The sequence below is a fragment of the Peromyscus eremicus genome, chromosome X, assembly GCF_949786415.1.
Source record: "Peromyscus eremicus chromosome X, PerEre_H2_v1, whole genome shotgun sequence".
NCBI lineage: Eukaryota > Metazoa > Chordata > Mammalia > Rodentia > Cricetidae > Peromyscus > Peromyscus eremicus.
Window position 1 is genome coordinate 49,185,042 of NC_081439.1, and position 24,786 is coordinate 49,209,827.

The window sequence follows — 24,786 nt, forward strand, 5'->3', positions numbered from 1 at the left end:
CGTTCTTGCCTATTTTGGCGCAAAACAAACGCGGTGTTTTAGATCGCACTTTTCTCCCTGTAGTGAAAACATGCCATTTTCTATGACTTTTTCCGTCTCTGAGACATTTATATGTGAAACGTGTAATTGCTACGCAATAAACCAAGTGCAACTGTGACGCAACGTTCCACTGCAAACTGCCTTACAAAAATGATGTCATTCGCTGTTCTCGAGTCACTTTTCTAACAGGTACTGTTGGCAAAGCTCCCCTCATCCCATGGCGTGCAAGAGGCCAAAAAATGGAATTTTCCGGGTGTCCTAGCCCTCCACTTGCGCACCGCGCGTTCGCCGCAGCGCCTCAGGGCCCACCTCCGCGGCAGGCGGAGTGACACGGCCGCCTGGGAAGGTGCACGGCCGATCCTCTCTAGCCCCGACGGCGGTGCTCGGAGGGGAAGCCTCAACGGCTCCGGCCTGCAGCGCCCCGCTACCTATTTTCCTCGGTGCCCCCTGCCTCCCTCTACTGTGGTAGGCTCGCCCTTAGGGACAAGGCGGGCTGCGGGCGCGGGACAACCCTCCCTCCACCGGGCTCCCACACCCGCTCCCGCTCCGTGGCGCCGGAAGTGACGCGCATTGGGCTGAAAGATGGCGGCATTGGCATTAGACCAGGGGGAAGGTAAACACCCGCCAGGCGGCGCGCTGGCCCCTGCGGGGCACCCTCGGGGGTTGAGGGGGCCTCCCAGGCCTACTCTCTAACCCGTGGCTTCCCGTTCCCACCCTCTGTCTCCGAGAGGCCGGCTTCCGCACGTCCTAGACGCCGCAGCCCGGGCCCCCTGCCTGCGCGCCCCGCCTCCCTGGGCGGGCCCCGGGCGGCTCCCGCGGCCCGCAGGGGGCGCGAGGCCCGGAGCGGCCCCTGGCTCGTGGCCCCGCACGCCCCGCCCCTTTCCCGCCCCTTTCCCGCTTTCCTCCACCCCCGGCGTGGGTGATCCTGAGGCTCCGCGCGCTTCGGGGCAGAAACCCGGAGACGCCGCCGTTGTCGACGTCGCTGCCGCTGGCGCTTCGGCTGTTGCCCTCGGCCCCCTCTGCTCTGCCCCGGTTCGTGGCCCTAAGCCGGTTCTCCCGCCGTACCCTGTGGGCTGTCGCGAGCTCCTCCTCCCCTCCCCGGTATTGGCAAGTCTGGGCCCCGGCCCCGACGCCGCGCGCCTACCGCCTAGCCCAACTGTCTGGACTCGCTACTCAAGCGCTGTCTTCTTTCCCAGGACTGCTTCTGAAGGGGCCTCAAGCTCTCACGCTCGCCCCGCGCCGGAGCGCTCCGGCCCGGCCAGGGAGCGGCCCCTTGTAGAGGTCCAAGGAGCCTACCGAGGTCCGTCCCGGCGCCCGACCCTCCCACCGTTCGGCCCACTGGCCCGCTTCTTCCTGATGCAGAGTGCCGTCCACTAGAGGCTGGACAGGACCCCCGAGGTGCGTAGCCGCCCCTGGCCGCCGGCCTGCGGAGCCCAGGCTTTGCCCGCGGCCCCGAGGAAGGCACGGGTTCCGTGGCCCCCACCGCACTCAGACCTTTGGTAGACGCTGGGACCTAATTTGTCTTTGAGTTTACTTAAATTGTTTGAAATGTAAATTTTTTTCCAGGGGGAGAAAGGGAGGAGGGGGGACAGGGAGAGGAGGAGAGAAAAAAAAAAAGGAAGAAGCATAATTCAGCCATTTTTTGCAGCACAGAGCTGCAGGTACCATGATTATTTCCCCCCAACCGGTTCCTTCCCTTTAAAAATCCTATTTGTGCCTGAAATAGAGCTATGCGAAATGTGAGGCATAAAGCGTGAAATCAGAACGTCTGGGTCCGACTGGGTGACTGAGAAAATCTCGTATGGAACCTCAGTTTCTTATCTATGAAATCTAGTCAGTAATAGCCACATCAGAAGGTAATGAGGACTCTATGAGGTCATATATGTGAAAATAATCTATAGCTGTAAAGTGTCGTAGAAAATATAAGGTCATTTCTTTAAGTAACCTTTGCTAGAGTGCTTAATGTGGCTAACTGTTGCTGCCTCGTAATTTCTATATTCTAAGTAAATAAGTACAGAATAGCAAAACAGTGCAGTAATCGATAGCTGATTAATAGTCACGTTGGTTGGCCTTCCTCCTACAAAATGCTAACTGCTTATTTAAAATAACGGTATTCTTCAAATCAGATTTAATGTTACTGTAGGGCTTTTCATCTTTCTAGGCCTCTTAGGCCCTTTTCTTACTCAGAATATTTAGCACCTTACACTTGTTAGTCTTTATATATTTTTAATCATTAATCTAGTTTGCCGTTGTCATCTTAAAAGTGATTTTTAGATGTATATGCTCTAATTGCAATGTTTGCTTTTCATATCTAGGGAACAGGATGACTGAATGCTTCTACCCATTTGAAAATCGTTTTTGAAGAGCTTACAAATGCATTCATATTTCTCTAATGCTTAATAGATCTAGAAATGTATAGGGAATTTCAACTTTTTAGCACTAAATGTAATATTTGTGTAATTCAGTTCTCATTTTCAATTGCAACACTCGGTAGGTGCTTTGAGTCCCAGTTTGTCAGTGGTAAAGGATGTTAATTAACACTCTTTACTACTGGTCAATTTGGCAGAAAAATAAGATAGTATTATTTGTGGTTTGAAAATAAAATTTGCTAGAATTTCAAAATTGTAGGATGTTTTGGCTTAAAAATAGTCAATAAGAAGTGAAAGGATATTTAGAGTATATTATTTTTAGTTGGCAATAAATGTTTTTTTCTTAGTTAGATGTTAAATTTTTAATTCCCTAGTCCAGTACCAGTTGTCTTTCACAGCGTGCTTGTGTGTTTTGTAAAAAGACAGAATAGTGCAAGATGGGCAGGATTAATTTGGAAAAGGAGTAGCCAGCTTTAAAGCGGCTGCTTTTATATTTTGGATTTATCTCTTGTCCTGAAGATAATTTTGGCAGATTACTACTTTATTGAGAATTTCAGAGTTTGACCTCTCTGCCTTGTTGTGGGTTATTTGGGGCTGAAATCATGGAACCAAGGCTGGCTTGACTGAATTCATGGGTGTTCAGAAGCGGGGATCCCGTACTTGGTTTAATAATGTGTGTAAACTGGCATTGTACAATATAAATGAATAGTAAAATTTGTGCTAATAATTTCAAATCTTAACTTTTCTTTACTTAGGACAACATATATCAACAGATAAAAACACGTCATGACAAGTCAAGAGAGATGGGAGAAAGGAAAAAGTGTTATGTTTTAGTACCTTTAATAATTTTCCCCGTCAGATTTGGGCTTTCAGATTGCAAATGTTTCATGATGGAATGTAAGTGAGGACAGTGAATCTTGGTCTGTGTTGGGGGTGTGGTGTAGATTAATTTATTACCAGACATTTTTTTCAGAACTAGAATGCTGTAGCTCCTTTGGTGTTTTTGTTTTGTTTTGTTTTGTTTTGTTAATTGAAGAACAAGCAAAGCTGGCCATTGGTGAGGGTTTGCAGTAATGGTAGTTATTAGGAAGGTATAGAACTCAGGAGGACCCTAGCTCCATAGTATCGTAGCCTTAGGCCAGTAACTTGACCTCATAGTTTGGATTTTTTCATCTTTAAATTGAGAGTGGCTAAAGAACATGGAGGCTTGTGAAGTAAATTTCTTCATAACTCCAGTATTTATTAAGCATTTACTATGTGCCATACACTGTTCTAGGTGCTGGGGATTCAAGTTAGTGTTAATACTTTTAACATTTTTTTGTTTTGTTTTGGACCCCCCCCCCCCGACAGTTTTTTTACTGTAGTCCAGGTTTGCTTTAAAGTCAAGGTCATCTTCCTGCCTCAGCCTCCCATGTACTGGGATTATAGGCACAAAACAAAAAATTTTGAACAGAAAATGAAAAATAAAAGTATGGTGGCCCATTTCTGTAGTTCCAGTACTAGGAGGTGGAGGTAAGAGGATCAGTTGAGAATCTTCCTCAGTAGAGGCAGCCTGGAGTATGAGACCCTGTCTCTAAAGAGAGTTACTTCAGCATTAAATAGACCTTAGGAAAAAATAAAGCAGAGATGGAGATGGAGATTCTTTGGTTGATGGAGTAGAGGGGGTTTGTAATTTTTATTTATTTATGTTTTGTTTGCTTGCTTTTTTGGGACAGGGTCTCTGTATGTGGCCCTGGCTATCCTGAAACTCACTATGTAAACCAGGCTGGCCTTGAACTCACAGAAATCCACCTGCCTCTGCCTCCTGAATGCTGGAACTAAAGGTATATGCCACCAAGCCCACTGGGCTGTATTATTTTAAGAGGGGTTTAGGACAAGGTCTCATTGAGTTGACTCTTGCCTAGTGATCTAAAGGGAGTCATAGATATCTGGATAGAGTGATGCTAGGCAAAGAGGAACAGCAAGTGGGGTGAGGCTGGTTTTCTAGGAACAACAGCAACAGAAGGAAGAGTAGAAAGAGCTTATCATTGCCATTTTAGGAACCAATGGAAAGACTCCCATAGGTCATTTCTGCCCTAGGTATACCTTGTATTAGTGCTGGCTCAAAAGTACGTGACCATGGGGCTGGAGAGATGGCTCAGGAGCACTGGCTGCTCTTCCAGAGGACCCGAGTTCAATTCCCGGCACACACATGGCAGCTCACAACCATCTGTAACTCCAGTTCCACGGGATCCTCAGGCTCTTCTGGCTTCCATGGCCACTAGGCACTCACATGGTACATAGACATATATGCAGCCAAAACACCCATACCACAAGATGTTTAAAATGTAGACTACCAGGGGCCAGGAATGGTCTCCTGGATCTTTAATTCAAGCATGAGGGAGGCAAAGGCATGTGGATCTCTGAGTTCAAAGCTCTTCAGGGCTACAAAGTAAAATCTTGTCTCCAAATAACACCCCCCAATAAAAAAAGAAGTAGATGGCCTTTCATTTTTGTTTTGCTTTGTGTTTTTGAGACAGATTGTCTACATAGCCCTGGCTGTCCTGGAACTCACTGTGTAGACTAGGCTGGCCTCGAACTCACAGAGATCTGCTTGCCTTTGCCCCCAAGTACTGGGATTAAAGGTATGCACCACCACATGTGCAGTAGATACCCTTTCAAGGTCTAATTTTTAAAAGTTATTTTTTGTCTGTGTTTTATGCATGTGGGAATGTACATATGGAGGTCAGAGGACAATTGTAAGAGTTGGTTCTCATCTCCCACCATTTAGTTCCCAAGGATTGAATTTAGATTGTCAGTCTTGATGGCAAGTGCCTTTACCAGCTGAGCCATCTCAGTAGCCCAGAATTAAAAATTCTAACTATTTTGGAAGAGGGAGCTGAGGATTGAACTCTGCAGAGCCTCACATGTACCAGGCAAGTGCTCTATGACTGAGTGACATGCTCAACCCAGAACTTTTAATTTTGGAATAATGAAAAGTGAAAAAGTAAAATATATTTTAAGACTTTGTTCTTCTTTTTAGTAATTGGAGGGAGAGGTTGAACGTAGGGTTTTGTGTGTGCTAGGCAAACACTCTATCTTTAAGTTATTTCCCTAGCACTTCATATTTTTTCTCTTTTGTGTATTCGAATGCACATGCACGTGAGCCACGGCAATATTGTGAAGGTCAGAATACAACTTGTGGGAGTTGGTTCTCTCCTTCCTCCATGTGTGCCCAGGGATCAAGCTCAGATCATCAGGCTTCGCAGCAGGCTCCTTTATTCACTGAGTCATCTCACTGGCCATAGGATATTTAAAAAATACATTTATTTAATTGCTTATTTATTTATTGTATGTGCATACGTGCACAGGCTACACAACATGAATGTGGAGGTCAGAGAACTACTTGTAAGAGTAGGTTCTCTACTCGCATATGGGTCCCTGAGATGGTACTCAGATCATTAGGCTGCAACCACCTTTACCCACTGAGTAAGCTCAGTTTTCTCTCCTTGATATCCTTGAAGCTCACCAGGCTGGGGTGTATATCTCAGGGATAGAGCACTTACATCCCATGTGTGAAGCCTTGGGCTCTGTCTGCAAGCATGGGGGGTGGGGAATCTAGCTGAATCATTGAAGCAAATAAGAACAGATAGAAAAAAATATCTTTTGTCCTTGATAATATCTTTACATTTAGTTAATACTGCATCGTGGACTTACAGGAAATCTGTATTATAACATCAGGAGCTTCCAAAAAGATTTGTGTTGGTTATATAATTCTTGGGGGAGAATGAAAATGCTAACAGTACATGATTTGTGATTTCATGTTAAAATGCAGCTTAGAAGATTTGGGATTTTATTTCCCAACAGAGACTTTTCCTAGAATTCTCACTGGATCCAATCTCTAAAGGCCAGGGAAGCTGTTTTCCATGACATCACTCTTGGACTACTTCTTGTAGTAAGGAATAAGTAAAGGAACATTAAAGATGAAAAATAGCATTGAAACGAGTGGGTTTTTTCCTTAGTTTTCTTATAATATAGGATGACTAAATACTAAACATACCTGTAAACTGAAGTAATTTGGATAATAAGTGCCATTCTTGAGGCTAGAGGACCAGATCTTTCTTAGTAGTTTAAGTTGCCATTCACAATTCAGTAGTGAGTTATAAAAATATTTTGATGACAACAGTTTCAGTATTAAACAAATATGCAGTCCTTTCTCCCACATTCAGCTTGTGTTCTTTCCCAGTTTGAGTGGTGGTATATATTTGAGGGTAAAACAAACGCCTATTAGAGCTAAAAAAAAATCCCAATTTCTAAATTTTTTTTTTTACCATCAATATATTGAGAAGTGGCTGCTTTGAGATTGTTGAATTTAAAATTATTGGATAAGTTAGAGAAATTGTGTGAGATTTTATGATTTGGAAATTCTATTTTTAAAAACCACTAAGCTTTTCACTTTGCTTTCAATCTGCATAGGTGTCATTTTTGGGAGAACAATTTGATAGTGAAGGTAGTATGGAATCATTTACATTTTTCACTAAGGATGAACATTAACCTTTTGAGAGTCTAACTTTTATACTGAACAGCTTATGGTTTTGTAGTTTTCAGTCAGCTTTGGGAGGAATATGAAAGCAATAACTTACTACTTATGTCATAAACATGGAGGTTTGTTGATTTTGAAACATCTTCCATTTAGTTGTCTAGAATTTTGCCTTCAAATCAGAATGGTAGCCTTCTAACTAAAAGGGAAGCATTTAATTTCTATGCCTTTAATTTTCTTCCAATTTTACCCCCACCAGACTTCTTTCTCTACTGGTCACTAGAGAATTTGAACTGCTAGAAATTTTTGTGAATAAATAGCTGTAATAGTCTTCCAAGGCAGAGGGCTGTGTGTGTGTGTGTGTGCATGTGTGTGTTTTGTGTGGTCACTTATCTCTCTTACCTTCCCTTCACTGATACTTGAGAGGTCCCAGAACCTCTTTATATTTCTTAAAATTTACTTTGATTCTAAATAACTTTGGTTTATGTGTATTGGTTTATGTAGAAACTGATACTAGGGAATTTAAAAATATTTGTAATTCTTTAAAAAGTAACCCCCTTAAAGTTATATAAATTGTGGTTTTTAATGAAAAATGCGCATCTTATAGAAAATTAAGATCTTGAAGTCAGGTGTAGTGGCTCATGCCAATAATCCCAGCACTTGGGAGATTGAAAAAGAATTGCTATGAGTTCAAAGTCAGCATGGGCTAGAGTGAGACCCTGTCTCAAAAAAAAAAAACAACAGTCCTTGACAATTAGATTATTGCTGACCATATTATTCCAAATCTTTCTGTAACATTTGGTTTTATTAAAAACATGACAGGTATTCACATTCTTCATTCTCCTTAAACAAAACCTCTGAAAATCAGAAAGGAAATGTGAAAAATATAACTTTTTTTTTAGAGGGGGGGCTCTGGGCATTGAATTTAAGAAAGTCATGCATGCTAGGTAAGTGTGTTACCTCTGAGCTACATATCCTAATCCTTAGAACTATTTGCTGTTAGCCCCAAAGCTTTTGAAATATTTTGAGAATAATTTTGACCTTGACAAGTCCTTTCAGGTGACTGATCCTAGTTCTCTTCAGACCATAGCATATGCACAAAGACATGAATCAGTCAGTGTCTCTCTCACCCTACCTTCTTTTTCCTCTCCCCCGCCCCTTTGTGTGTGTATGTGTATATATATATATATATATGTGTGTGTGTGTGTGTGTGTGTGTGTGTGTGTGTGTGTGTGTGTCCTGGGAATTGAACCCTGAATCCAGGGTCCTCTACTACTGAGGTACGGACTACATCTCTAGCCTCCCCTAGCCTTTTGTCAGTGCCAAGTTGATAAAGCAAGATACACAGTTCAGTATTTCTTTCCTAGTAGTGTAAGTGTGCCTTGTAATTTAGTCTAATTTAGTTTCATTCCTCTTTTGGAAAAAAAATCTCTTTTAAATTCTGAAGGCCAGGTATAGACTATGTACACAGTAGGTTTATAAGCTGTAATTTGCCCTAATCTGAAGATCCATTGTGAGAAGTGAGGCTATAGAATTTCTGAATATTTAACATTTTATATGTTAGTAATATTTTTTTCTCAAAAGTCCCTGACTGGATATTTTCCCAGTCCTCATTGATCATAGAGTTCAAATTTGGGTTTTGTGCTATACTTCTTATAATTACTACTTTCTTTCTAAAATTGATATAATTCTATAGAGAATTTTTATATAAGGTTTTGCATATTTCCTTTTTTATGGTCTTAATTTTGCTTTTCTTATTTAATTTATTTAAATGTGTGTTTTTGTGTTACAGTTTTCTTTTTTTCTGTTTGCATTTAAACCTTGCCATTCTAAGTCTTTTTTTTTCTTTGTAGTGTCCAGGGTATGGATTGTGAACAAGTTGGTTTTGTTTCACGTGTTCATTTGTAAGTTTGTTTATTTGATGCCTTAAACGTTGATATTATAAATCCATGCTGTTTAGTAGAATATGCCGGATACATAATGCATTTTAAAATTGTGTTAGCTATTGTTTTTTATCACAAGAGAAAGAAGCAGGTAAAATTATTTTTTATATATTTTATTTAATATAGTATGTCTAAGATAATTAACAAATTCAATATAAAAACTTAGATTCTTTTTTTTTTGTTTTTTTTTTTGAGACAGGGTTTCTCTGTGTAGTTTTGGTTCCTGTCCTGGAGTTCGCTCTGTAGACCAGGCTGGCCTTGAACTCACAGAGATCTGCCTGGCTCTGCCTCCCGTGTGCTGGGATTAAAGGCGGGCGCCACTGCCATCCAGCTAAAAACTTAGATTCTTTTACATTATTTTTATGCCCTCTCTTCCCTTCCATTATTAAGATATGTATCCTGTCTTTTTAACACTTAACTAGATGTTTGACCTCGAATAAAGTCTGTTCACTTGTAAACCTTAGTGTCTTCATCTATCAAGTAAGTTACAGTTAGTCTGGGTTCTGAGAAGGTGGGCTGTGGTTGAAAATGTTGTTGCTAGGGAGAAGGTTTCTATGAGGTTAGCAGGATTATATTTATTATTCAACTTGGTAGGCACCAAGAGAAAGAAAGGGTGCAGTACTAATAGTGTACTTCAGGTCCATGCACCATGCTAAGTGCTGTATGTGCATTAAGCCATTTAATTCTCAGAGCAGCCAATAATGTAGATTCTATTACTATTAGTACCCTCATTTTACAGATGAGGACATTAGGCCACAGAGCCAGTGGAGGTAGAATCACAATTTGATCTCTTGAATGTGACTCTGGTTCTAGACTTTGGCTCATGCTTTCATTGAGAGACTGTATGGTGTTGTCAGTTCATTATAGAGTATTTCATAGTTTCTGTTTCCATACATGCTTTTCATACAAGTATAAGTTACTGATCCTGATCTAAAGCTGTTAGTCTTATTGATAAGTTCATTGAGTTTTCCTAGGTGGAAAATAAATTACTGCATATGCCCCAGCTGTCAGAAATTACTTTTAGAAGTTGATTTAGATCAGGTTGACTTAATAAAAGTATTGGTGGAACTTTGAAAGTATCTATAGTTTGTTTATTTATTCATTTATTTATTTTGTTTTTCAAAGTCGGGCTTCTCTGTGTAGCCCCGGCTGTCCAGGAACTTGCTCTGTACAGCAGGCTGACCTTGAACTCAGAGATCACCTCTGCCTCCCAGTGCTGGGATTAAAGGTGTGAGCCACCATTGCCCAGCTTTAGTTTTAATATGTATGTAAGAGCATTGCATATATATATATATATATATATATATATATAATCATATAAAAAGCAGAAAAACAAATGGGAGTATTATGCCTCAAAAGTTCAGAGATTATGTCTAATGCTTTCATTTTTTACAGAAACAGAAGGCTAAGAAATCTTCTTAATTAACTATCAGGTATTTCTGTCCTAAGACTTACTTAGGACCCTTGGCTATAAGTAGGAGTCAGCTCAGGTAATAAAAAGTGAGACTTTATTTCAAGAACATAAAGATTTCTTTCAGATTTGGATCTGAGGACTGGGAAATGAAGGTGTTAAGAAGCACTGGTTGTACTCTTGTCTAGGCTTTCTTTCTCAGTTGACTGCATTTCAGTGATAATTAGGCCACAAGTGGATGCCTAGGGCTGCTCTTTGACATGTTTTAGTTGTAGTCATACATAATCAATGTACATTCCTTCTTCCCTTTCTCCTGTCCCTTACCTTTCCAGATTTCTTGACAAAATAATATTCATCTTGATTCATATTTCCCAGGATCTGACCATATGTGATTGGGGCTAGAACCAAAGTGGAGTCTACCTGCTAGGAATTCTAGGCAGGCTGGACAAACAGGAAGGTACCCAGTACTCAAGACAGGTGACCTGCTCATGTCTTCAGTGTTTTGTTTTTTTTTTTTTGATAGAGAGTTTCGTATTGCTCCATTGCCATATGATATTTCTGCCATAGTTTGGTGTTTCAATTACTCTTTTTTGAGACCATGTCTCACACTACAGGCCAGGATGGTCTGCAACTTGTGGCAGTCCTCCTGCCTCAGCTTTCCAAGTAGCTGAGATTATAGGCATGACCCACCACACTTGGGTCTGGATTACTTTTTAATATCTCCTCCAAGGAGACCATAAGCTTGAGGTAGGTCTGAAGTGCATAGCCTGTCCACAAAACAAAAAATATCCCCAAAGAAGGTTTCATACCACCTTTATTTTTGGTGCATAAGGATTGAACCCAGGATAGATATTGAACCTAGGGCCTTGCACACGCTGAGTTGTATTGCTGAGGTATATTGCAGTCCACATATCTACTTTAAAAATTTTTGTTTAAGCCGGGCGGTGGTGGCGCACGCCTTTAATCCCAGCACTCGGGAGGCAGAGCCAGGCGGATCTCTGTGAGTTCGAGGCCAGCCTGGGCTACCAAGTGAGTTCCAGGAAAGGCGCAAAGCTACACAGAGAAACCCTGTCTCGAAAAACCAAAAAAAAAAAAAAAAATTTTGTTTAGAGGCTGGAGAGGTGGCTCAGTGGTTAAGAGCACTTGTTGCTCTTACAGAAAGTTAGTTTGGTTCCTAAAACCCACATGGTGGCTCACAGCCATTTGTAACTCCAGTTCCACCCATCTAGTGTCATCTTCTGAACCAGACATGCTCATGATGCACATATTTACATTCATGCAGGCAAAACACTCGTACACACAAAATAAACCCTTAAAAAAGATCTTTTCCCCCCATTTAGATGGTGTTCTTTTCATAAAGGTGAATGTAGCTGTTTAAAACCTTTCTATGTATTAATTAAATATTGCAAAAACTGGATCATTTTTCCTTCATTTAATTTTAAGCAGTGTTGAAGATTGATCTCAGGGCTTTGTGCATGGTAGGCAAGCACTGAGCTTCAGCCCTTAGGGATGACTCTGATATGAAGTAAAATATAAAATAATTTAGGCAACAGCAAAATAACACTAATAGTCTATTCATAGTTTATGAATGATAGGATGTCTTTTTGTATGCTGTGAATGTGTGTTGCTCTGATTGGTTGATAAATAAAATGCTGATTGGCTAGTATCCAGACAGGAAGTATAGGCAGGGTAAGCAGACAAGGAGAATGCTGGGAAGAGGAAGGGCTGAGTCAGGAGTCGCCAGCCAGACACAGAGGAAGCAAGATGACAAGGCAGAACTGAGAAAAGGTACCAAGCCACATGGCTAAACATAGATAAGAACTATGGGTTAATTTAAGTGTAAGAGCTGTCAGTAATAAGCCTGAGCTAATGGCCGAGCAGTTATAAATAATATTAAGCCTCTGAATGATTATTTTATAAGCGGCTGCAGGTTTGAGGGTGCCCGGCAGGACACAGGAAAACCTCCAACTACAGTAATGTCTAGGCTTCTGTTGTTAAATTCTCATTGAATGTGACTGGTATATATGGATGATCAGTGAGAATTGGTAACCATGACCTTGAGAAAATAAAGAAATACCGGAATTTTCATCCAGTTTAATTTGTTATGGTGTTTTACTTGATATTTGTTTTAAAAATTGGTAATTAGTGTGGTGGTAGCCTTTTACTAATCAGTGGTTATCCAGACACCATGGTATTTGAGGTTACTTTTGTTCCTAGTATTTTATTTTGTACATATACCTTGTAATACTTGGAAACTTCTGAGCTAAATAATTTTTAAAAATGATTCAGACAAGCCTAGCATGGTGGCACATGCCTTTGATCCCAGTACTCAGGAGACAGAGGCAGGTGGGGTGTCTGAGTTTGAGGCCAGTTTGGTCTACAGATTGAGATCCAGGACATCCAGAGTGATGCAGAGAAAATGTATCTCAAAAAATGGAAAAAAAAAGAGGCTGGAGAGATGGCTCAGTGGTTAAGAGCACTAGCTGCTTTTCCAGAGGTCCTGGGTTCAATTCCCAGCACCCACATGGCAGTTCACAGCTGTCTGTTATTTCAGTTCTGAGGACCCTATGTCCTCACATAAACATACATGTAAGCAAAACACCAGTGCACATAAAATAAAGTAAATAAATCTTTCGATGGGTGGTGGTGATGCACACCTTCAATTGTAGCGCTTGGGAGGCAGAGGCAGGCAGATCTCTGTGAGTTTGAGGCCAGCCTGGTCTACAAGGGGAGTTCCAGGACAGTCAAGACTGTTACACAGAGAAACCTTGAAAAAACAAAAAACAAAACAAAACAAAACCCAAAAAACAAAACAAACAAACAAAAAAACCAACCCCCCCAAAAAATTCAGGTAAGACAAAATTGATGGATTATATTAGTAAGTAGCCTAGATTGGCCTCGAACTGTCTATGTAACCAGCTAGCCTCAGACTTCTTGCCTCAGCCTTCTGAACGCTAGAATTATTATTATTTTTCATAATTTATTTATTTTTATTTTATGTGCATTGGTGTTTTGCTGCATGTATGAGGATGTCAGATCTTGGAGTTACGGACAGTCGTGAGCTGCAATGTGGGTGCCAGGACTTGAATCCAGGTCCTCTGGAACTGCAGTCAGTGCTCTTATTAACCACTGACCCATCTCTCCAGCCCCATGCACGCTAGAATTATAAGTGTGCACTTTGCCTGCTTACTTTAATCTTTAATATGCAAATTAAAATAATTCTGATAAATATTACATTGTCTAGAGTACCCCCCCACACACATAAAAGATAGCCCTCTGTTACCCTATGTTTCTCAAACAAAATTTCACATTAAAAATTTTAGCCAGGCATGATAGTGCATGCCTTTAATCCCAGCATGTAGGAGGCAGAGACAGGAGGATCTCTGTGAGTTTGAGGACAGCTGGGGCTACATAGAGACCCTGTCTCAAAAAAGATTTAAAGATTTTTTTAAAAGATTATTTTTGCCTTTTTAAAAATTTTTAATTTTTAGACAAGGTCTTAATGCATAGCTATGTCCGGCCAGGAGACAGAGGGGCAGGTTCAAGACCAGCCTGGTTTTCATAATGAGTTCAAGGCCAGCCAAGGCTGCATAGTAAGACCCTGCCTAAAAACAAAAACATGATTAAAATTGTATAATTTTTAATTAATGGCATACTAAATAAACATTTTAATCTTAACTGCACTTAGTGCATACCATTACTATCTTTGATTAGTGAACATTTAATGTGGTAGAATCAGTAGGCCTTGAAGATGGTTTAAGAGATTAATGGAGTTGAGCATAGTAGTCCATGCCTATAACCATAGCTCTCTGGAGACTGAAGCAAGAGAATTACTGTGAGTTTAAGGCCAACTTGGACTACATAATGAGTTCCAGGCCAGTCTGGGCTATAGAGTATGACCTTGACTCAAAAAAAAAAATGGGAAGAAGGGGCACCTAGAATATGTGTCTTGATAAGATGGAAGATACCAAAAAAAAAAAAAAAAAAAAAACCAAACCAAACAGAGTAGGTGAGGATAGGATTAGGATTCTGTTTTAGGTATATTGACTTTGAAGTCCCAAGATGATACCACCCCAAATAGAGTGTACGGAATTGTCTGCTATGCAATTGATTTATTATATGGAAGAATAGAGTAAGGATTGAGATAAGGATTGTCAAGATATTGGTGAAAGTAGATCTTCAAAATCGTGGGATCACTGGGCGATGGTGACACATGCCTTTAATCTCAGCACTTAGGAGGCAGAGGCAGGAGGATATCTGTGAGTTTGAAGCCTGCTTGGTCTACAGAGTGAGTTTCAGGACAGCTACAGCTGTTACACAGAGAAACCCTGTCTCGAAAAGAAAAAAACAAAACAAAAACAAAAACAACCCCCCCCCCCCAAATCATGGATTGAGGTGCGATTGTTTAGATAGTGTTTCGGTGAGAGAAAGGGGGCAAGAACTGATTTGCAGATGACACCAGTGCTCAAGGGGGGTAGTTTGAGAAAAATGAACCCATGAATGAGAATGAAGAATGAGTAGCATAGGAAGAGATTCAGAGTAATGTGCTGCTGACAGCCATGAGCCAGTGACCTAAGTCATGCTGCAGAAGGGTTCAAGAAAACAGAGATAAGGCAATTAGAGACACTTAACGATTTTGTTAACAGGTTTTTGTAAAACAGATATATTACAAAATAGATTAGCAGTTAGTGAAACTGCCTGGCACACCACCATGCCAAGAAAACCATTTTTAATATTTTTGGTATATTATCCTTTCAGACTTTTTTTAAAGAGTCAGGATCTGGAGTAGCCCAGGCTAGTCATGAACTTAGTTTGTAGCCAAGGATGACTTTGAACTCCTGACCCTCCTCCTTCCACTTCTGCTGAGATTACAGGTATATGCCACCACACCTAGCTCAGACTTTTTTCTTATTTACATTCTTTTGTTCCATGAGCTCAGGCTAGGTTCAATACTGATTAAACAGGTTAAAAAGTCAAGAAGCTAAAACATAGTGCGAAAGACAACATAATGAAGCAGTAGGAAATCTAGTAATCACCTCCTGAGAGTGGAGGGATGGTACCTTAGTGTGTCTTGAGTGCTGCCTTTTCCTCCTTTACGACATCCATTGTACAGAGAGGTCTCCTGATTGGCACATATAGCCATATCTAATGTAGTGCCTGGCACACAGGTGCTTTTCCTTTCAGTAAACAAAAGGGAAACTATGGTAATAGAACAGTGAGATTGGCAGGCGTTGTCTCTAGGAGGAGGAGGTAGAGCAGGTGACAGGAGTCAGATATGTTGCCAGTTGCTTTGTTGTAAGGACTTTTGTTTGAAACACCCAACCAGAGGAAAAAAGAATTGAGATTGAGTCCCAGCATTGTCACTTGGCAGGGTTTCAGAGACACAGATGTTGGCTACTACATCTTTTGATTGTGTATTTCAAGCCTGATGTGTAGGTAATATTTCAGCAGATAGTTCAGACATACAATTCCAAATCATGAGGAGTTCTAGACTGTTTTTAAAGTGGCTATACTATGGGGCATATGGTGTACATCTGTAATTCTCCAGAATACGGAGACAGGGTTTTTCTGTATAACAGTCCTGGCTGTCCTAGAACTCACATTGTAGACCAGGCTGACCTCAAACTCACAGACATCCTCTTGCCTCTGCCTCCTGAGTGCTGGAACTAAAGGTGTTGTACTAACTACCATGCCTGGCTTCATTTCTTAACTATGTGGAGAAGGATTTGTGAGTCTGAGACAGAAAGATGCTGTGAGTTCAAGACCATCCTGGACTGCAGAGTGAGACTCTGAAACCCTGTCTCAAAGCCACTCCTTCTCCAGTGGATATAATATTCCAGAGATTTGTCCATTTCAGCTATGCTTAGTTTGGTAACATCCTTTGCTTGTGTATCAGTACTCATCAGTAGGGAATGGCCTACAGTCGTTCAAAGAAATAACTTTCCACAGACACTGAAGGTGTACCTTAAGAGTAAAAGACAAATAAATCAGCATGGTTTTTGTTTAGCAGGAGGGTATGTGAGATAAAGAGGCAAGAAAAATGGAAGCCCTGGCATGAGTTGTTGAACTGGTATGGGAAAGTATAAGATGCAAAAAGAGTGATGAAGTTAAGATATGATAGAGCAAGTCAAGAAAGAGGAAGAATACCACTGCTGTGGTGGTAGAGGCTTATGATCCTGTACTTGGGAAGCAAGAGGCCTGAGTCTTTGACTGGTTTGGGCTGTATGGTTTCTTTCTTTAAAAGGAGCAATGTTAATTAGGAAGTTGATAGTTTGGATTTCAGATGTGTACTAGTTCTGGATGAGGGTACATCTTAAGGATTTGCAGCGGAATAAGGGAGAGTATATAGGAAGGAGTTGAGGGTTACTGGGAGCTATGACTCAGTTTTTGTGTGGGTTGTCTTTTGTGAATGCTGAATGGGTACATGTAATTCAGTGAGGTGCCAGTTAGGTGGGAGAGTGATTGATCAAGAGGTATGTAACAAGAGACAACAGAGGATGGATTTTTATCTTCTCAAAAGTCCTAAATTTTATTTAGGAAAAGGATGATAGAAAGTTAAGGATTAGAAATGTCTGTATGCCTTGGAAGAGTATTTTTTTTATAAGATGGGTGAAAGGTGGGAATTTGAGGGAAGATGTTTAAGTGAGGATGGCGAAGGAACTTTGAACCAACATGTACATTTAAGGGAATTTGTGTATAATGAAGCAAGGGTCCACAGGGCACAGTGGAAGGAGTTGTGAGGGCATTCAGGAATGGAGAAATCATTGAGAGGAAGCTAGGAGCTATGTGAGCATGCAAAGAAAAGAGTAAGATAGAAGATGTCCTGAGGTGGATGTTAATGAGAAGAAGAAGAAAATTACTTCAATTCATAAGCAGAATAGACTAAATTACTTTATTTTTTGCTTTATTTGCACCTAGTTTATTTTTCTTATTAATATTTTTGTAATGCTTAGAATTGAACCCAGGGCCTGCATACTAAATATTCACTCTACCTCTAAGCTATGTCCCTAGCCATAGATCTAATTTGGTGGTTTTTCCTTGTTTTGTTTTGAGACAAGGTCTCATTTTGTAGCTCTGGCTAGCTTGGAACTTGATATGTAGGCATGGCTGGCCTTGAACTGAGATCCACCTGCAACTACCTTCTTGAGTGTTGGGATTAAAGACATGCCTCCATGCCCTGCCTCCTATATCTAATTCTAATTGTACTGTGTTAGCTTAATTTCTCTTCTCTTTTCTTGCCTCCCCTCCCCTCCCCTCCCCTCCTCTTCTCTTCTTGAGACAGAATTTCCTCTGAGTAGCAACCCTAGCTGTCCAGGAACTCATTTTGTAGACCAGGTTGGCCTCGAACTCATAGAGAAACTCCTGCCTCTGCTTCTCAAGTGCTGGGATTAAAGACATGCACCACCATGCCTGGCATCATTTCTTAACTATGTGGAAATGTGTTTACTTTACTTTAAAAATTATATATTTTAGATATAAAAGCATTCATCTGTTTTAAAAAACGAGGTTAGGGGTTGAGGATTTAGCTCAGTGGTAAAGCGCGAGGCCCTGGGTTCGGTCCTCAGCTCTGGAAAAAAAAATGAGGTTAATGAGGTAAGTATAAAAGAAAAGAAATGTCTCTTAAAACTTACTACCCAGGCTCATCATTTTACTCTCTGTTCTCCCAGACTTTTTCTCATCTGAACAAATACATACATATTTTATTTATGAAGATATACTCAGTATATCGTGGTAACATCTAATAAACATCCTTTGTCAGAATAAGCAGATTGCTACCACCACTCCTATCTGTTACAGTAATCTACCATTAGACTGAACCATATTTATATCTGTTATCAGACTTGTTTTTTTTATTTTAGAGAGTTTCTAGTTAGGTAGCCCTGGCTGGCCGGAACTTACGCAATCTTCCTGCTTCTGCTTCCCGAATGCTTGGATTATAGGTATGTGCCACATGCCCCACAAGTGTCAAGCTTTTGAGTATTTTTTGTGGAAAAGGAAGGGCTGTCTTTGTAGCCCAAGACTGAAATTGGTCTGGAACTTGCTGTGTCACTCAGGCTGACTTTGAATTCTCCGAAAGCTTTGTTTATCCCCTCCCTCTGTTCTTCCACCCTGCTCCCTTCTTCCTTTTCTCCCTCCTTCATCATGCCCAGGCTGGCCTGGAACTCTGGATTCCAGTGATGTTTATCTTTCAGCCTCTTGAGGAGCTGGAACTGCAGATGCATGCTACTGTGCCAGATACTTTAGGAAGAATTTTATCTGTACAACTTGGCATGTTTATCCAATTTCTTTCTTTGGGTGAATTTCTAGGAATTTTCAAGTTTGGGGGGTTTTTGGGTATAATTTATTTTCTGTTTTTTTTTTTTGACTAGGTATTTGTTTATGAAATCTTCTGTATTCCTAATTTTGGAACATGTATATATTTGATGGATTGTATAAAGTAAGTCAGATGGGTATGTATTATTTGTAAGTTAACAGGTTACCATTGTTTAATCGATACACCTTTAGTAGATTCTCTTCCCCAGGTAGGAAGCCAAAAGCATTAGCTTGGAAACTTTGATAGAAGGTTGCCTTCTCTCTAAGGGTTTGTACACTTTTAAGACTTTGCCAGTAGACCTAAGATGTGATAGAAACTGTTATAGCTCTTAATAATACCTTCTGAATGCATGGTCATGATTAATACCATTTTCTTTAATTACTTTTTTACAGGTGATTCATGGCAGGGGACGTGGAAGGTTTCTGTTCCTCCATCCATGACACCAGTGTCTCTGCTGGGTTCAGAGCACTGTATGAGGAGGGATTGCTTCTCGATGTCACTCTGGTTATTGAAGACCATCAGTTCCAGGCCCATAAAGCACTCTTGGCCACCCAGAGTGATTACTTCAGAATTATGTTCACAGCAGACATGAGGGAACGAGATCAGGACAAAATTCACCTGAAAGGTCTAACAGCTACCGGTTTCAGCCACGTTCTTCAGTTTATGTATTATGGAACTATAGAACTGAGTATGAATACTGTTCATGAAATCCTTCAGGCGGCTATGTATGTTCAGCTTATAGAAGTGGTGAAGTTCTGCTGTTCTTTTCTTTTAGCCAAAATCTGCTTAGAAAATTGTGCAGAAATTATGAGACTCTTAGATGATTTCGGTGTTAACATCGAGGGAGTCAGGGAGAAGCTGGACGCCTTTCTGCTAGACAACTTTGTGCCACTCATGTCCAGGCCTGACTTCCTGTCCTATTTGAGCTTTGAGAAGCTCATGTCTTATCTGGATAATGATCATCTGAGCAGATTTCCAGAAATAGAGCTGTACGAGGCTGTGCAGTCTTGGCTGCGACATGATAGACGACGATGGAGACATACAGATACCATCATTCAGAACATCAGGTTTTGTTTGATGACTCCATCCAGCGTTTTTGAGAAGGTTGGTGCATTTGAAAGCAGTAGACAGGATTCCTCATTTAGTTAAAGATTTTGTCATAGATAAGATTCCCAGAGTTGGTCAGGAGTCAAAAAAGGAGTTTATAAGAATATTTTATATATAAGAAGCCGACTTTGTTATATATTATGCATTTAGATGTTTTAAAAATACATTTTGTGGGTGAAGGGTAAACCAGGTAGGTAGTAGAATAGTTCCACTTTTAAAGTACTTTTAAGGTTGGATTATAATGTGATGCAAATATTACATATTTGCCATATTTGCTTTAGCTTTTTTTCTTTTTCTTTCTTTCTTTTTTATTAGTTTTTCGACACAGGGTTTCTCTGTGTAGCTTTGGAGCCTGTCCTGGATCTTGCTCTGTAGCCCAGGCTGGCCTCGAACTCACAGAGATCTGCCTGCCTCTGCCTCTTGAGTGCTGGGATTAAAGGCATGTGCCACCACTACCCAGCCACTTTAGCTTTTCTTAATGTGAACTGGGTTAGATTATTTTTAAAAGTTAATTTAAGTAATCCATGCTAGAATTGGCATTGAGGATTTTTACAATTCTACATGGTACATATACATTAAATGCATTTTCTTATTTAAAATGCAGTAAGGGCACATACAATAGCTCTTGATGACCAGTAGGCCACAGAGTGATTGTCTTCCATACTCTTGTTTATTTCTGTTCCCCATTTCACTGTGAATACTAACTAAATTTATCCATGAAAACAAGATATATGTCTAAAAACATTTTGACATTTCCAAACTAGTAAACCATAAATCCTCTTTGTACATTCATCAAGCATCCCTGTGTACATTTTACCATGTAAATAGTTCTATTTTAAAATACTTTCTCTAAAACAGCCTTTGCCTTTTTGCAAGCATCTTCATTTTTATATCAGAGTCTCACTTGTGATCCATTCTTGCCCAAAGGAGAGAGAGCAGCTTCAGTAATTGCTTAACTTAATTGGTTTCTAATCACATGGTTACCTCTGGGGCTCTGTTTACCTCTTGCATCTTCCTTCTTTCTAGAAAGCACACAAAACTTGGTCGACAGACACTCTTCATGTTAAAACAGTCAGCTTTAGCTAACAGATCGTGTAAAAGAAGTATAATCTCTGAAAAGGAGGTTTGTTTATGCCATTTGAAAAATAAACAAATTTGCGCCTTTGAATAACACTCAGCAGCCTGGCATGTTTTTCTTTTTCCTCCCCCTTCTGAACTGCTATGAAATGTCATTATCTTTAAAAGAGAATTTTATGGAATTTTATCTTTATTCTCAGAATGTATTAATATGACAGAAATGATTGAAACTAAAGAATATACTTGTTTTTGTTCAGTAAGAACCAGCCCCACATCAACGATGTAAACCATTTGCTGCTTATGTTTTGATTTTTTTCTATCTTTACAATTGTTTTTATTGCTCTCTTTCCCTTGGGATTCATATTTTATCTTTATACATTAAATGAGGATGCTTTCTCACTGCTAAAACAGAGCCCCCTTCCCCCCAGTTTCAACCTAGATTGAAGTAGAAAGTATTTGTGAAATAGAAAATAAAATTTCATCTCTTGTGGGACAGTATAATGGTTAACTGATAGCAGTTAATGATTTGTAAATGCTGAGCTGCTATGCTAGTCTACATTTCAATTATCATTTTTCAAGGTAGGCAATGTTATAGTGGCTAAAAGGTAATGCTGTTGGATAGTTGTTTAACAGTTGAACTTGCTGCTTTCCTTTTGCACCTATGACATAACAATGGTTATCACCATTGGCTAAGTGTGTGGTTTTATCAGGATACAAATGTTACTAAGGCTTCTTTCTGCAGTTACTTTCTTAGGAAAACTTATGACCCAGTTGAGGAGAAATATTTTTGTAATATAAAATCTTTCACTTCTACTTGAGTAATACTAGTAAACTTGCCTTAATAGTGTGTGAGATTTAAGTTTATCAAGGCAATCTGTGGCTTTTAAAATGTTGAGATGCACTTGAATTATGCATATTTAAAGAGGCCTTATCACTAGAAATATAACTTCAGAAACCAAAATAATGTGGGGAATTTGGTTGGCAAATACATATTTAGATATGGCTTGGCATGGTGGCATATACCTTTGATCCCAGCACTTAGGCAGAGACCAGATGTAGAGAGACCCTGTCTCAAAACAAAGAATTTAGACATCATATGTTTTATATTTCAAGCTCCTTGAAAATAGTATCAATATATCTTTCTTGTATTCAGAACATTGTAAGTCCCAAACAAGGCCATTTTTTAAAAACATTATGCCTGGTCTCTGGTCCTAGAGTGGGCATAAAAGTGTAAAGCTAAATCCATGTTGGTCCTTTTTTAGTAAGAGAGTCTCCAGGGGCAAGGGAGTATAACTGTTTTTGATTTGTGGTTTTTATCCCATTTGCTGAAATTTATAAAAATTGATTTTTTTCTTCAAATAAGGCTTTTATTCTATCCCAGGCTGGACTTAAACATGTTATAGAGCCCAGGCTGGCCTCACACTCAGGATAATCTTCCTGCCACAGCCTTCTTAAGTGCAGGGATCATATGCACCTGCCACATCTGGCAGGGAATGTTAATATGGCCTTATTTTAGCTTTTATGTGTTTTAAATTTTCAGTTGTAAATTTACTTAAACATACAAAAAAAGCTGAAAAAATAATGATCACTTCAAAACAAACATATCATGTAAGATAATAGTTGTTAACATATTTGCTAGATAGGTAGAGATTGTATAGTTTTTTGTTTTGTTTTGTTTTGTTTTTCGAGACAGGGTTTCTCTGTGTAGCTTTGTGCCTTTTCCTGGAACTCACTTGGTAGCCCAGGCTGGCCTCGAACTCACAGAGATCCGCCTGGCTCTGCCTCCCGAGTGCTGGGATTAAAGGTGTGCGCCACCACCGCGCGGTGAGATTGTATAGTTTTTAGTATGTGGGTTTTTTTTTTCCTCCCTGAACTGATTCAAAGAATGTTGTAGAGCCAGGCAGTGGTAGCGCATGCCTTTAATCCCAACACGTGGGACGCAGAGGCAAACAGGTCTCTTGAGTTCGAAGCCAGCCTACCAGGGCTACACAGGGAAACCCTGTTTCAAAAAAATAAAACAAAAGAATGTTGTAGATATTGTGACCATTCATCCATAACTGCTTCATCTATCATTTCCCAAGATTAAGAATATCATCCTACATAACCAAAATACTATTGTTGTACCCAAGAGAATTAACAATATTTCTTTAGCATCATGTAATATCTAGGCCATTTTCAAAAGTGTCTTTTTTGGTTGCTTTTCATGAACTAAAATTTAATCAAGGTTTGCACAGTACATTTGGTTGTCTTTGTTTTAATTTTGAATTGCCTCCCCCTTTCCTCATTTGTTATAAGGATGTTCAAACACATGAAAAGTTGAATGAATAGTGTAATGAACACTTGTATAGTATATAACAGTTGCCTAGATTCAAGAACTGTTACATTTGCCACATTTGTTTTCTAGCCTTTGAAAATAAGTTGTAAACATCACAATACCTCACTCTTAAATACTTAACTGTATTTCTCCTGTAAATAAGGATTTTTCTTACTAAAATACAATACTATTTTTACCTTAGGAGTAGTAACACTAAAACCCACCATCAAATTGCTAATTTTGCAGTTGCTTCCAAATCCACTAGATCCAGTGTTTATGCATTGCTTTTGGGCCATCATGCATATCTAAGCTTTCTTAATCTGCAGCAGCCTCCACATTTCTTTTTTATTTTTTTTGAGAAAAACTAGACTGCCTATTCATTGTCTCAATGTGTTTCACATTCTAGATGTATTCGATTATTTCCTTGTGTTGTTAATTTAGTTTCTTTATACTCATTGTTTCCTATTAACACATCTACATTTTAGCATCATGTTTTTTCATGAACAATTACAGGAAAATACTGTAATGTCAGAGGAAAAACTTGGAAAACCATTTAGCTACTCTGATTAGACTTAGAAATCACCATTCTTTTTGTATTATGACTCCAAGCAGCTCATTTCTGTGAGTAAAACCAAAAATTTTATCCACTCTGTTCTGTGTTAAGTTTCTTTTAGAGTAATAAAATTTTCCTCCTTTAAAGAAAAAGTAGAATACTTCAGTTTATTGGAGTTAAAAACTATATGAAGGGTTAAAATTAAAAGATTTCTTCTTAATAAAAAAAATGAGCCTGAGACTTCAGTCTGTAGTACAAGCTTAGCATGCACTATATTCAATCTCCAGCACTACTCAAATCAGTGAGCTCCATTGTTCAAAGATTAAGACAACAAAAAGTGGGGCTGGAGAAATGGCCCAGCAGTTAGGGGTACTGGGTGCTCTTCTGGAGGACCTGGGTTCAATTCCCAGCACCACATGGTGCTCACAACTGTCTGTAACTCCAGTTCCAGGTGATCCATGACACCAGGCATACACATGGTGCACATATATATTCATTCAGGCAAAATACCCATATACATAAATAAACAAACAAACAAACAAATAAATAAATCTTTTTTAAAGGCAACAGAAAGGATGTTTATTATATCAAATTTACTTTGGAACTAAGAATTAAATCTAGGACCTTAGTGGATGCTAGCTAGATGTTCTACTACTGAACTACATCCCCAGACTTAAATAATTTTGTGATTGATTACATGTTGAAATTGCACTTTGGATATATTGAGTTAAATATGACAAAAGAAAATTTCACCTTTTGTGCTTTTTCAAATGTGGATAGTAAGACATGTAAAATTGCATCTTTTGGCTTGCATTTGTCATTTGGATTATATTTTTATAGCAGAATACTGCTTTAAAGTTAAGGAAGTGAGTTTTCATTAGCAACTCTGAATATGCATATAGTAAACTGATTTTCTCACATATTTAGCCCTCCTTAATTCTCACCCTTCGCTTATGGTTATATACAGTTAGTGTTAAATAACTCCCAGACCTAAAGATTCATAGTGTGGTTGATGATTAGCTGTTAATGAGGATAGATAGCATCTCTTTTTGTCAGGATCCTTTTTCTGTCTTCAGGAAAATCAGCGCCTATACAAAGCTTTGGGAAGAAACTTCTTCCTGTAGCAGTAGCTGTCAGATT

The 24,786-nt window shown here is 39.6% G+C and overlaps 1 protein-coding gene across 1 annotated transcript in view; it reads left to right on the forward strand.

Moving 5' to 3' along the window:
* The first annotated feature begins 218 nt into the window (after positions 1-218).
* The window catches only part of Klhl15 (kelch like family member 15), a 42,186-nt gene continuing 17,618 nt past the window's right edge, over positions 219-24,786 (forward strand). Inside the window, exons 1-3 of the mRNA XM_059250389.1 lie at positions 219-652; positions 1,236-1,437; positions 18,988-19,699. Of these exons, the coding sequence (XP_059106372.1) occupies positions 18,995-19,699 (705 nt within the window). The 5' untranslated portion in view covers positions 219-652; positions 1,236-1,437; positions 18,988-18,994. The remainder of the gene's footprint in view (positions 653-1,235; positions 1,438-18,987; positions 19,700-24,786) is intronic.